The sequence below is a fragment of the Leuciscus leuciscus genome (genome assembly GCF_965113295.1).
Source record: "Leuciscus leuciscus genome assembly, chromosome: 6".
Classification (NCBI taxonomy): domain Eukaryota; kingdom Metazoa; phylum Chordata; class Actinopteri; order Cypriniformes; family Leuciscidae; genus Leuciscus; species Leuciscus leuciscus.
In genome coordinates this window covers 19,715,539-19,729,014 of record NC_138730.1, presented here as the reverse complement: position 1 = coordinate 19,729,014, position 13,476 = coordinate 19,715,539, and the positions used below count along the sequence as shown (strand labels likewise).

General features: G+C 37.1%; 1 protein-coding gene across 7 annotated transcripts in view; it reads left to right on the top strand.

The window, feature by feature from the left end:
- The window catches only part of kmt2cb (lysine (K)-specific methyltransferase 2Cb), a 104,839-nt gene that overhangs the window by 41,620 nt on the left and 49,743 nt on the right, over nt 1-13,476 (top strand). For 5 of the 7 annotated variants that reach the window (XM_082171935.1, XM_082171933.1, XM_082171934.1 and 2 more), the window contains 7 exons: nt 2,024-2,186; nt 3,609-3,780; nt 4,739-4,853; nt 4,949-5,121; nt 5,438-5,757; nt 9,095-9,181; nt 10,437-11,140. In XM_082171935.1, coding sequence (XP_082028061.1) covers nt 2,024-2,186; nt 3,609-3,780; nt 4,739-4,853; nt 4,949-5,121; nt 5,438-5,757; nt 9,095-9,181; nt 10,437-11,140 — 1,734 coding nt within the window. The remainder of the gene's footprint in view (nt 1-2,023; nt 2,187-3,608; nt 3,781-4,738; nt 4,854-4,948; nt 5,122-5,437; nt 5,758-9,094; nt 9,182-10,436; nt 11,141-13,476) is intronic. The other 2 variants (XM_082171936.1, XM_082171937.1) reach the window with 1 other exon arrangement.

Here is a 13,476-nt window from a genome sequence, read left to right as displayed (position 1 = left end):
GGTATTGAATATTAATATTTTTCAAGGTATAATATCAAAATGAGAAATTCCAGTATTTTTGATAACACTAATACTGAGAGTTTGACAAGTATGGTGAAAAGTATGGAGAGAATAAAAATATGATTAGAACTTTTTTTATTGTGATAAATATGATGAGATTGAACTTTGAGCCAATGAAAATGTTGTCATCATTTCCTAAACCTCAAATTAAGAGCATACATTTAGTATGATAAAAGTTTAGGGATGATTAGGGTTAAAGTTTAGGTACTAAAAAATTATGCCTGATTTATTTAAACATGCTGACTGCGTTGTTTAAAGTGCCCCTGTGGTGAAAATCAAGTTTTTAATGTTGTTTATATGTCTATGTGGTGTTTTTAATATGCTTTAATACAAACCATGTGCAAATTCATAAGTAAACACCATTGCTGGGTATTTTCTCTTTAAAACTGCGGTGAACCAAAGACAGTAATATGTTGTTTATATGTCTATGTGGTGTTTTTAATATGCTTTAATACAAACCATGTGCAAATTCATAAGTAAACACCATTGCTGAGTATTTTCTCTTTAAAACTGCAGTGAACCAAAAGACGCGTTCTCAAAATCGCTGGTGTTTCTGACGTCACAAACTACCTTGTAACCAATCACGTCAGTGCCGGCGGGCTTTAGCATGTCATTAACAGCGAAGCCAGGTTATCCCGGTATATTTTTCTGTTGATATGAAAAACTGGGTACATTTTTATCAATATAGCGGGTGTATTATGTATATTACGGTGTTATGATGAACTATATGCGTTTCTCCACTGACGTTCTGAGTTGTTCAGAGCGTTTCTGATGATTTTTAGAAGGCAGCTGTCTGACTCTGAGATGGCGAACGGGAACATGGTTTGTGTAACATTAGCAAGACATTATTAGCTATTTGATAACAGTCAGTCAAAAGGCTAATCATATTAATAACCGTTATGTGTCCGACATTGTGAATAGCGATACCATTGTGCAGCGTTTACCTCAGTAAGTTGGCCGAGTGAATCTGTGAGCTGGTGTGAGTGAGGGGAGGCGGGGCTAATTAGCATATTCATGGTTCCAGATATACTATATGAAACAAGGGTGTAGAGTTACATTCAATCTATTTTAAGGCATGTCAAATTTTTTGGTCACAGGAAAAAAACGTTTAAATATGTAATTTTGGTGATCAAAAATGAGTTTGAGGGATACAGTTGACTACAGTTGACTCCCAGTTCACTAATGGAATTATGCAAATCCAGTAAATGCCCCCAATTTGCTCGTCGCACTGTAAAATATATTTTGTTGTTTCATCTTAAAAAAAAAAAAAAAATGTTTAGGTTGTCAACTTGAAATGTGACATTGTATTAATTGACCTGGATTTTTGAGTTATCTCAACAAGTAAAAGTTATTCTAGCACTAAATTTTAAGTTGTGATAGCTAATTGCAACAATCTTGCAGGCTGTTAAGCAGATTTCCGTGGAGGATGCAGCAGGTTACTGCAATCTGCTGTACTTTACTCTCTATACAGATGCACCACTCTCATTCAGACACCTGAATCAGCTCTTTAAAATGCAGTGCCACTTGACTTACTGCACGTCTAGATCAAAGTGACTTAATTTCAATACACATGCCTCTGAGATACTGCACACAATAGCGACGCAACTGTTTAGTGAATTGGTCCCTCTCCTCTGTGGTCTGTGGGAGATTACAGGCATAATAGAATAATTACACCTCAGTCAGTCTGTCATCGATGTGGTTTGTCACAGCTCTCGCTAGCTGTTAGTCTGACCACAGGCATTACACTGTCAGCTTTCATGTCTCATTGTATAGATTTGTTTGGTTTAATATTAGTTGACAGAAATGTAAGCTTGAATGTTGATTGTGATGAGCAGTTAATGCATGTAAGGTTTCAATTAAGGACTGTTAAAATAATTGATGCCCCCTCTTTTAACATGTTTTAGCATCAAAACTGGAGTCTGCTTTGTCAGTGGTCTCATCAATTATGTCTCATCTTTTATAGCATTGTGCATATTGTAAGCGCCTTGGAGCATCCATCAAGTGCTGTGAGGAGGGGTGTGATCGCTCGTACCATTACCCCTGCGCGGGGGCCGCCGGCACCTTTCAGGACTTCAGGAGGCGCTCTGTCCTGTGCACAGAGCACATTGAGTTGGCCGTCAGCAAATGTGAGAGCTGTCTTTTTTACTATTAATTCATGCACTCTTGTAAAGCAACGCCTTGATGTAATATAAAAACATACTGTCTATTTAGTAAAGTAAAAAAAAATAAAAAAAGCAAGGCAGGTAAAAATCTGAACCGGCCCGACTGGGCCAGAAGAAAAAAACCTTAGAGTTGAGCCCTTATTTATTAAAGCCACAGCTAAATGTGACATTTATTTCAATAGGTTTATTTGAAGATTGTTTTATGTTCCCTTAAATTAAAAGTTGTTATATTTTTTTAAAGCCTATTAAATATTAAAATATTATAACTTTCAATTATATCATATCATATACCATAGTGCTTAGTAAACATATGCCATTAAACAAATATTTAAAATATTCTGGCTTTAAGATGTTTCTACATTATTTTGGAGATTCAAAGTGAAAGTGTTACAACATAAAAATATATTAAAAACTTAAATTAGGTTCGGTGCGATTAATTTGCGATTAATTACAGAAAATCTGTGATTAATTCTGGGTTTTGTTTTTTGATTGACAGCACATATTTTTAGATTTTGAAAAAAGTCTCTTATGTTTCAAGGTTGGATTTATTTGATAAATAATACAGTAAAAAAACAAAACAGTAATATTGTGAAATGTTTTTGTTAACTATTTTAATATATTTTAGAATGTAATTTATTCCTATGGTGGCAAAGCTGAATTTTCAGCGTTCATTACTCCAGTCTTCAGTGTCACATGATCCGTCAGAAATCATTCAAACATGCTGATTTGATGCTCAATAAATATTTCCTATTATTATCAGTGTTGAAAACAGTTGTTTAATGTTTTTGTGCAAACTGTGATCGATTTCTTTTCAGGATTCTCTGATGAATAGAAAGTGCCTAGAATTTGAAAATGCCTTTTGTGACATTATAAAAGTCTTTATCTTCCCTTTTGATCAATTTAATTCATCCTTGCTGAATGAAAGTATTGATTTCTTAACAAAAAAAATTAAAAAGTCTTACTGACTCCAAACTTTTATTTATGACTGGCCACATTTAATTTGATACTCGTCACTTTTTTTCTTTTTTTTACAAGTTAATTTAGCTTTTTCGTGGCCAAAAAAATCTAATTTGTCTTAGCCTGAATATTCTAGATGTTTCTGTTGTTTTTAAAATTCCATAGGATCTCATTGGTGACCAGACAACATAAAAAATGCACTATACCATATTGGTTATCAGCCAATATTACATTGTTTTTATTAATCGTATCAGTCAATATTGGATATTTAATTGGATGTGTAATATAATTAATTATTTAATTTAATTGTATAAGTGATTGAAAATTGTATTAGATTAGGTTAAGTGGATTAGGTCAAAATTAGACTAGAAGCTTGAATTTAGATAGTAAATAGGGTTAATGTTGATTTCTTGTCTCTGTCTCTCTCAGATGAAGAGGAGTCGAACTGTATATTGTGCGACAGCCCCGGGGATCTCCTGGACCAGTTTTTTTGCACCAGCTGTGGGTTGCACTACCACGGCATGTGTCTGGACATCAGCGTCACTCCTCTGAAGAGGGCAGGCTGGCAGTGCCCCGAGTGTAAAGTCTGTCAGACATGCAAGTGAGTTGCAGCCAAGCTTTGCCTTTTATTCTCCTCAGTCTGTATGGCGTGCCTGCGCTGTTACTCATTCCTGTAGATGAATCCTCAATAGCTCATCTTTATTTGTTCATACATCCTTTGAGGTTGCAGTAGTTTGCTTTTCAGTGGAATAAACAGACACCTTCTCTTCTTGTCTTATATTCTCAATTTATAGTCCCTAATAAGACACATTCAATTATATGCTGTATAAAAATCTGATTGGTGGCATAGGCTATGCTATGTCTATGTTAATCTGGAGAGTGGAGACATCTGAACATCTGAACGGTGTTTTTATTTCAACCTTACCGTTTTCCGTTGTTTTCCAAAAGCTTCTAATCCACGTTGGAAAATGCTTAAATCATCTTACAGCATATGTGTAAAATTTAATAAAAGCTCACTGAGATGATACAGAAAGACCAGATGTAAAGTTAAAATAAGGGTCTCATGCTATTTTTCTGGCACAATCATTTCAGCAAAAAATATCCCACCACTTACTGGTGCGTCTAGGTCACACTCAATCGCCATTCTATGTATGGTTGAAAACGCAATTGCCCCCAAGTTTTGAAGTAGGACAACAATTGCGAGTGAATTTTTCTCTCATCTTTGAAGAAATGTAATATGAAGATTGTACAAAGTAACATTTATCTTAAGCAACATGCAAGTGAATAGCACCATAGCATAACCATAGATATCTATTGGTACAATATGCGTCACGTGACTAAAAATGTTTCGGAATACCTCAGTCCACATTACAATGCAAAAACTCAGTTTTAAAATGTATCCATTTGGGAGAGCGTCTTTAAAAAGCTTGACGAAAAGGACGGAGTTTTCAAATGTATTTGGTTTAATGTAGACACAGCCATTGAGATGAATTAAGTTAAGAAATTATGGGCCATTGGAATCAGTTGTACAGAATTGACTGTGTACTTGTATTTTTCAGGGAGCCTGGAGAAGACACTAAAATGCTAGTTTGCGATATGTGCGACAAAGGCTATCACACTTTCTGCATGCAGCCGGCTATGGACTCTATCCCCACCAACGGCTGGAGGTGTAAGGTATGGGCGGCTCTGGTAGACTTTGTTGTTGTCATGACAAAATATGTCCCATTTCTTTAATGCAGTATAGCTAATCATAGCTGTGTGCTTTATAGAACTGCCGGATGTGTGTTGAGTGTGGCACCCGGAGCAGTGAACAATGGCACCACAACAGCCTACTGTGCCAAAACTGTGGTGATCAACAGGACACTACCCTCCCCTGCTCATGTCCCAGCGACGTAGATCCCGAAGCCCACAAAGACCTGCTTTCTTGCCATCAGTGCAAAAGGTACATTCACTTTAAAGATCTGTACTCTGGAACAGGATAGTTCAATATACCTTTAAGCCAATGGTGTCCAAACCTGCTCCTGGAGGGCCACTGTCCTGAAGTGTTTAGCTCCAAGTTTCTAGTGTGCCTAGGAAGACCTTGATTAGCCAGTTCAAGTATGTTTAATTTGGGTTGGAGCTAAACTCTGCAGAACAGCGGCCCTCCAGGAGCAGGATTGGACACCCCTGCTTTAAGCAGATCCAAACATTTTCCATTTCTGGAACCTGATTTTGGATGCAGTGATAAGGTGAATCATTGGCTCCCTCTTTTTTTTCAGGTGGTTCCACCCAGAGTGTGAGCGACCAGGTGAAGGTCACGCAAATGCCCAGCCCAAAGAAGATCACATATGTTCCAGCTGTAGAAACTCCGGCTTTGAATCAGATCCCGTGCGCACGGACGCAGAAGGAAACCAGGCGGAGACTCAATCACATGTGGACGTTGAAGAAGCCGCACAGCTAGTTCCATCAAACAACGATCCTGAGCCTGCCAAAGTTCAAGACATAGAACCTCATCAGTCCGTCAGCGAGATGCCCTGTGAAGAGAAGCAAATGGATGAAAAACAAATGACGGGTGAGACCAACTTAAGTGTCTGCATTGGTAAGGCTTGCAGTTATCATTCTCTTTCCTGCCACTTTCCTGTAGAGTTTACCTCTAACACATTTGCCTGGAAGTTTCTAGTATTCCTGGAGGCATTGATTAGCTGATTCAGCTGTGATTAATTGGGTTTAGAGATAAGCTTTGCTGGATGGTGGCCCTCCAGGAGCAGGATTAGACACCCTTGCCCTAAAGTATACAAGTCAAGTCTTCGATTGCATGATTAAACGGTCAAATACACACAGTCAAAAAAGGTTCCCGACCATGGTTCTCATCCGATAGTGTCAGTGCAGTCAAATCGATAACATTAGTGCTTAAATAGTATATTTTAATACCTTTTGATAGAGTACTGCCCCAGTGATAGCATTTGTAAAAAAATAAAAAATCCTGAGAATGTGTTGTTTAAATTTACAGATTGGCTCCCTTATTGCCTCTTTTTGAATGGCCCAACAAATCAATTTTTTTTGCCTAAGCATGAATCATTTAAATGAATCGTTTTTATTGGCTTGGTTTCTGAGAAACTTTTTGTGGTTTTGGACTGGAATCTTTAAAAGTTTTTATTCGATTTCAGTGTCTTTTTGGCTTGGTGTTGGCTTTTTACCGTTCACTTACTTTCACAGTGGTCCAGTAACTGTGAGTTCAGCTGGGAGTCTTTGAAACTTGAGGACAGAGCTTGCTCTTTGAAGCACCCCAGTCCTTCAGGCCAGAAGTTGCTGAAGTGGAAGAGTAGACCAAAGCATCCCATAGGCCCACATGCCTCAGATCTGTCTGGATTAGCCTGGACTGGTCTTGAGGAAAGGGGTATTTGAAACTTGCCTGGGCCTACTTTGCCTGGGGAAGGCTTAGACTCTATGAAAGTATTGTTTATGTGATATTTTCTGCTTATGTGCTTTCAAATATGTGGATAAAGTCGATAGTGATTCATTGAAATAGCTCATTATTAAATAAAAAATGACAGTCATGTCACCACGTTCCAAAGCCGTATGTCTTCCGTGGCACGCAATTCAATTTTCCACCTAAATACTGAAGAACGTCTCACTTTACAGACCTGCAGGAAGTTTTACTTTCCTGCCAATCTCCTCCATGTGTAATATTCCATCACAGCTTTGCGTTTAACCAGCTTTTGGTGTGCGGTACATTAACACCCCGCTGTCACTGTACAAATGCTCAGCACAGTGTCAGTAACTCAATTCCTCAACCTTTCGGAGAGCAGCTGCCCACAGGCCTTTTACAGCATTATTCGTCCTGGTGCAAATCTCTAGGTGTAGAGGTGAGAGATCTGGCCTCATCCCACGCTGGGTTCATGGTTATTTAGTGTGCCACAGGGCGGCCTGAACATGTGTGCTTGCATTATGCTGTGTGTTGTAGCTGTACTTTGAAATGGTGCAATAGTGGAAAAAATAATTCGGACAGAATGTGATATAAAGCATAAAGACTTGGTCCAAATCCAAGTTTGAGCTCACCCTGTGCCCAAGCAGGTCCCTTTAATGCATTATTTGGGTTAGAGTCGCAGTATGGTTCCATCATCAGCCTCAGTGCCAGGATGAGGACTAGTGGCAGCTGTTTAAAAATATATCTAGATAACTAATCAGGAGAAAGGGTGCCAGTTGCACCATGCTATTAAAGTATTTGGCTTTTTTTTTTTTTTTTTTTACTTCAAGGGTTTTTCACCCAAAAATTAAAATTCTCTCAGTAATTGCTCACCCTCATGTTGTTCCAACCCTGTAAGGGTTTGTTGATACATTTCGATATCGATTTATTGGCCATCTACTTTATGAAGTCTACGTAATATTTATATTTTTTACTTTTTTTTGTGGTATTTTGAAATTTGTGACGTGGCCATAGGTGGTGGTGTGGATGATGCTGGATGAAGATGATGCCTTTACCACAACTTCAAGGCTTCTGCTCATTGGTCTTTGACCCTCACATCGATTTTAGAGTGGCTTGTTTACAGCAGAGAGTTAACCTTGTTCACCTTTGTAGATGATGCCCAATGGCTCTTGGCCATTCTCTTTAGCTTTTACTCTGCTTCTCTCTCTCTCTCTCTCTCTCTCTCTCTCTCTCTCTCTCTCTCTCTCTCTCTCTCTTCTTTTTTTTATCTCTTTCTCCATTGCATTACATTAAATTACGTTACATGTCGAGATCTAGCAGTGTTCACCCATCAGAGAAAGTCCCCATATGTGCCTAATGGATTATGAATGAGAATGAGAAGCAAACCTTCCATGAAATAAACGTTACAGTTTATTTTGTAATTGTTTAATTACTTTTAACTAATTAATTACAATTTTAAAAGCTTTCTTATTAAATGTTTTTAAAGACAAACTTAAAGGGTATGATGGATGAATGGTAAAGGCAATCGAAATGTAAAAATAGAGGAAATGAGCAATTCAATATCCAATAATGTCTGATGCCAATAAATTAAAAACAGGTCTAAAATCGGTCATTAACCTATATGGTACCTATTGTGAATTTCTAACTCAAGAAAAAAAAATATAACAACAAAAATACATGAAATGGCCCTTTAACTTGACATTGACATTGACATTACATGAATTGGATGTATAACCGTCGTCTATTACCCAGAACCGACTTCATCTGACATAACAACCCATAAGTAGCAAGTATCACTTCTTCCCGTAATTAAAAGATGTGCTGAATTACCGAAAGCATGAGTCATTATTGTATGCCTGTATCTTCTCTCTATTAAAGCAGTCACAGGTCCAGATCAGAATCATGATCTATCTCTGCTCTTCTGATTAGAAAGAAACCTGCCCTCTAATTACTACAGATGGTGCTCCGCTAATGTCAGCCGCTCCGCACAATAGTCATTTAGTCTTCTGTGATTATGTGATTTCTGTAATGGCTGGTTATCTGTTCCTAGTGGAGATATGAGGTGATTGATCTGATAAGACCCTCAGGATCAATGACTTAAAGTGCCTGAGGTGGACATTTGTTGTTCAAGGCATACACTGAACAGAAGAGAGCAATGTTATAGACAGTAAGAGGACAGTAAAGTATGCTAAAGTGTAGTTAGAGGCACAAATCAAATGTACAGCGTGTAATGTATATAAGGAGACACTGGATAAATTGTCCTAATTGGAGGCGAAGATTACCGTCAGTATTTGTGTACCGCTCAAAGCCATTGTATTCTCTTGAGCACAGTGTTTTCTGAAAAACACACATGCCATATGTGCCTGCGTTCACACTTTCCCCTGCACTTTTCTATCCTGTTGAGTTGTTTTTCCAGTCCTGTAATTATTTCCACTAGTGCTTAGAGCAGTTTGTATTACATAACATAAGTCGGGACACTCTATTGATTTTTTTTTTTTTTCTCCTCTAGAAATTGGTGCAGACGCTAGTGGCGATTTAGCCAAGCCAGAGTCCAGCGAGACCTCACACCACAGCACAGAAAATGAAAGGACTTCAGGTACTTCATCTACTCTGTTTGCTTTCAGTGACACATACATATATTTAATATTATTGAGGATGCCCTGATCTTAACCATAACCAAGATCCTGTATATGTTAGTTGTTCAAAACAAGTGGATGAGAATGAATTTGTTGAAAAATTCAAAAATCCTTTGACAGTTAAAATGAACATTTGACGATAACATTCGAGGACACTCGTCTTCCACAAGCAATTAACCAGTCCATAACCATAAATTCTGAAATAAAAATTGAAGTCAGCATAAAACAGCATTCACATCCCATTTTATTTATGTAATCTGACATATTTAGGGCAGGATATTCACTGAGAGAAAATGTAATCGGACGGATGTGATTTTGTACATTGGGATTCGGTCGTGAAAAGTGGATGCTGCATATCAGAATGGTTGTTAATTATACATTTTGATAAAGATAATGTAGAAAAACGTTCTTCCTTTATTTGGTTCAAGTAGTCTATAACAATAAATAAATTACAAATAAATGTATAAACAGTTACAAATACATTTTAAATTGGAAAGAAAAAATGCTATTTGACTTCTCTAGCTGTGTAATGCCCTGCTTTAGTATTATAATTCTTATGTTTTTAATGGCTCCTGTATGGTAAATTGCTTGTGTTTTTCCACTTTTGATAAACACATCTCCACATAAATGTACATTTAATTTAAGGTTGATTTATAGGAACATTAACATAATTTTTTATTGCATGTATTTAAATGCATAACATTTTCTCTAATGCTGAATTAGAGAATTCACTTTGCACTTTGTGAAAGCACTTTGCTTTCACATGCCAACAAAATACATTTTATTGTATCTGACCAAATGTATAAGGTCGTCATTTCTTTTCTTTTCCTTCTTCTTTTTTTCCAGGTTACTATTCACCAGGTTACATTTACAAGACCATTTTTAATGATTTTGTAGTTTCTAATGTACAAATAATCCATTAACTCTCTCAATTAATATTTTATTTGAATCTGTCTTTAAAGCTGCATTCATTATATACCATTAGTTCTGCATCAGTTCTATACCATCAATATTTCAGCTCTGAATAAAGCAGTAGAAACATAAGCCCAAACAGCCTGCTTCTTAATATAATTATAACAATATGGTCAGTAATGTTATAATAATAACATTATGGTTCAATTTTACCTTGTGACCCGCTGTGGAAAATCCCTGTGTATTTTTGTAAATCTTTGGAAGTCATTTTGAATGTTGATTTTGGAATGTTCCATGTTGCAGTTACATCTCCTCAAAAGACAAAAGATCCTGAAGATTCAGAGCCGGACGAGCAGAAGCTGGATTCAGCTCCGGAGACGTCCCCGGTCCAGCAGCTTGTGACGTCCTTTGAAACCGAGGAGCTTCCAGAGACTTCAGCTACACTCACGGAAAACATTTCCAAAAGTGAGGATGACAGCAAGCCCTGCCTGGAGGAGCAGAAATCCAACCTATCACCCACCAAAGAGCCAACTCCAGCCTGCACTTCCCATGAGGAAGAACCCATGGAGCTTTCCTCCACAGAGGAACCTTCCTCAAAGGCGCATGGAGTTACTGTAGAGCCTGAGGTCAGTACTGATAAGACTACGCCAGTAGTTCAGAGCCAGGAGGAAACGGATGTTATGTTGCTGCAGCACGACATCATTCCTGAGAGGCGCATGGAGGAAATGGACATCTCTATGGATGTTGATCAGAGATGTTTGGCCAAGCTGAGCTCACTGGTGGAGGAGAGGACGTCTTTACAGCAACCTCCATGCAGGCAGCCTGAGGGGTTGCCCTCGGTTGGGCAGGGGGCGTCCCAGCTCCATGCCCTGGTCCAGGCTGTCTCAGGAGAAGCCATTAGCAATGTGCCTTCATCCACCTTCATACCATTCACTCCAAAAATCGGCATGGGCAAGCCGGCCATCTCTAAGAGAAAGTTTTCACCTGGAAGGCCCAGAGTCAAGCAGGTCAGTCATATACTTTATGATTAATTCATTATCTGGATTTTTTTCTTTTTTTTTGGTAGATGAATTAATAAGCATAAGGTTCTGTTCAAACAGACAATTAAATTCAGTTCGGTTCAATTCAATGTTTTTGCCGTGTCCGATTCTGATTCGTTATTTGTGATCTCGACAGCATATAAACCAAAGCCACAACTGCGACTTTATTTCTTGTAATTGTGAGTGTATATCTCATAATGTGACATTATATCTTATGAAATGTTTATATCTCATCATTTGATTGTATATCTCACAATTGCAAAAATATTTCTCGTAGTTGCAACTCTCGTAACTGCAACGTTATTTCTCATAATTGCAATTATATACCTCAATATGACATATCTCACAATTGTGAATTTTTTCCTGTAATTGTGACCATATATCTCACAATTGTGGCTTTATTTCATGATTGCAACATTATTTCTCGTGATTGCGACTATATTTCAGTATGACATTGTATCTATCTCACAATTATTTTTAAAAAAAAGTCCTGTAATTGTGACCATATATCTTACAATTGTGATAATTGCAACGTTATTTCTCGTAATTGCGACTTTTATCTCAATATGACGTATCTCATAATTGCAATTTTTTCCTGTAATTGAGACCATATATCTCGCATTTGCGACTTTATTTCTTATGATTGCGACTTTATTTCTCGTAATTGTGACTTTATATCTTAATGTGACATTGCATCTCACAATTGCAATTTTTTTCCTGTAATTGTGACCATATTATCTCACAATTAGGACTTTATTTCATATGATTGCAACATTATTTCTCGTAATTGCGACTTTATATCTCAAAATGACATTGTATCTCACAAGTATGATTTTTTTTCCTGTAATTGTGACCATACGTATATCTTACAATTGTGACTTTATTTCTCGTAATTCCAATATTATTTCTTGCAATTGCGAGTTTATCTCAATATGACATGATATCTCACAACTGCAAAAGATGTTTCCTGTAATTGTTGACCGTATATATCTCACATTTGCAACTTTATTTCTTTTAAGCGTGACTATTTCACAATATATCCCACAAGTGTGAAGTTATTTCACATAATTGTGACATTTTTTCGCAATTGCGTATTTGTTCATAATTGTGACTATTGCTTGTAATTGCTACATTATACCTCACAATTGTGATTAGCAGTTTCATGTTTTACTCTTAAGCATGTTTCGATATGTTTTAGTCTAAACACTCAGATATGCTCTCTACTGGAAATATTGGTGATTTGTGAATGTAAAAGATTAATTTTGTGCTGGAACACAATAACAATAGGCAACTCATGGGAAAATGTGAACTTCCATGGTTGGAAGCCTGATTATAGACAATATGTGTGATAAATTGAACATTTTATGAGATATGACACAGGCTTCAAATATCAATTCAAAGGGAATTATCTCAGCATCAGACCTCTCACATACATGTCATACTCAGCCATCAGATCATCATTCATGCATCACATCCTGTTTATGATTGTGTTTTCCTGTTAACCAAACCTTCCTACATATACTTCCTAACAAGGCAGCGTTTCTCCTGACAGACATGGAGAAAGATGCACCCAGAATGCTCCTCAGAGCAACTAAATTCCAACTAGCGTATACACGCATTTGCATATTTGTTTAAAAACAGACGTGTTAATTTCACTTCAGGCAGCTTTACGTTTTAATTGAGCAAGTCTTAAGTCACAGCCATCATCGTGATTTCCGGATGATCGCTAAGTATTAATTAACTTTATAGCCACACACGGATTAATTAGAGGAATTAGGCGGCTGTAAGAGGCCTGCTCTTTTGCACCCTTTGTGCGCTCGAGTCATGTGTTGTCGTGCTGGCATAATCACATGCGTTTGTAAACAAGACGGAGAGTGTCTCTGTTGTCATGGCAACAAAGGTAGCACGGGCATTCTGATGCCAGGCCTCTCTATAACAGTAAAGGCCTGTTCGCAAGCAAAAGTGAAACGAATCGCAGACGAAAGGTCTATTGACAGCAAGAAAAGTGAAAGTCATTCCAGTGCTTTAATGCGAAATACAACTTGCAACTCACCTTTATTAAAACAATATTAAATATTAATATTAATTAATTATTCATTAAATATTAAATGTGTATGCATTTATGTGTATATATGTATATTTATACATATACATTATTTATATTATTACATATAAATAATTCCTCAATGAGTTGAGTAATTAAAGCAAGAGTCAATTATGTAAATTAAGAGTAATTTCTAAGACAGTAATAAAATTAAAAAGTAGAAAATTACAAGCAATAAAGCAAATAAAGACAATAGAAA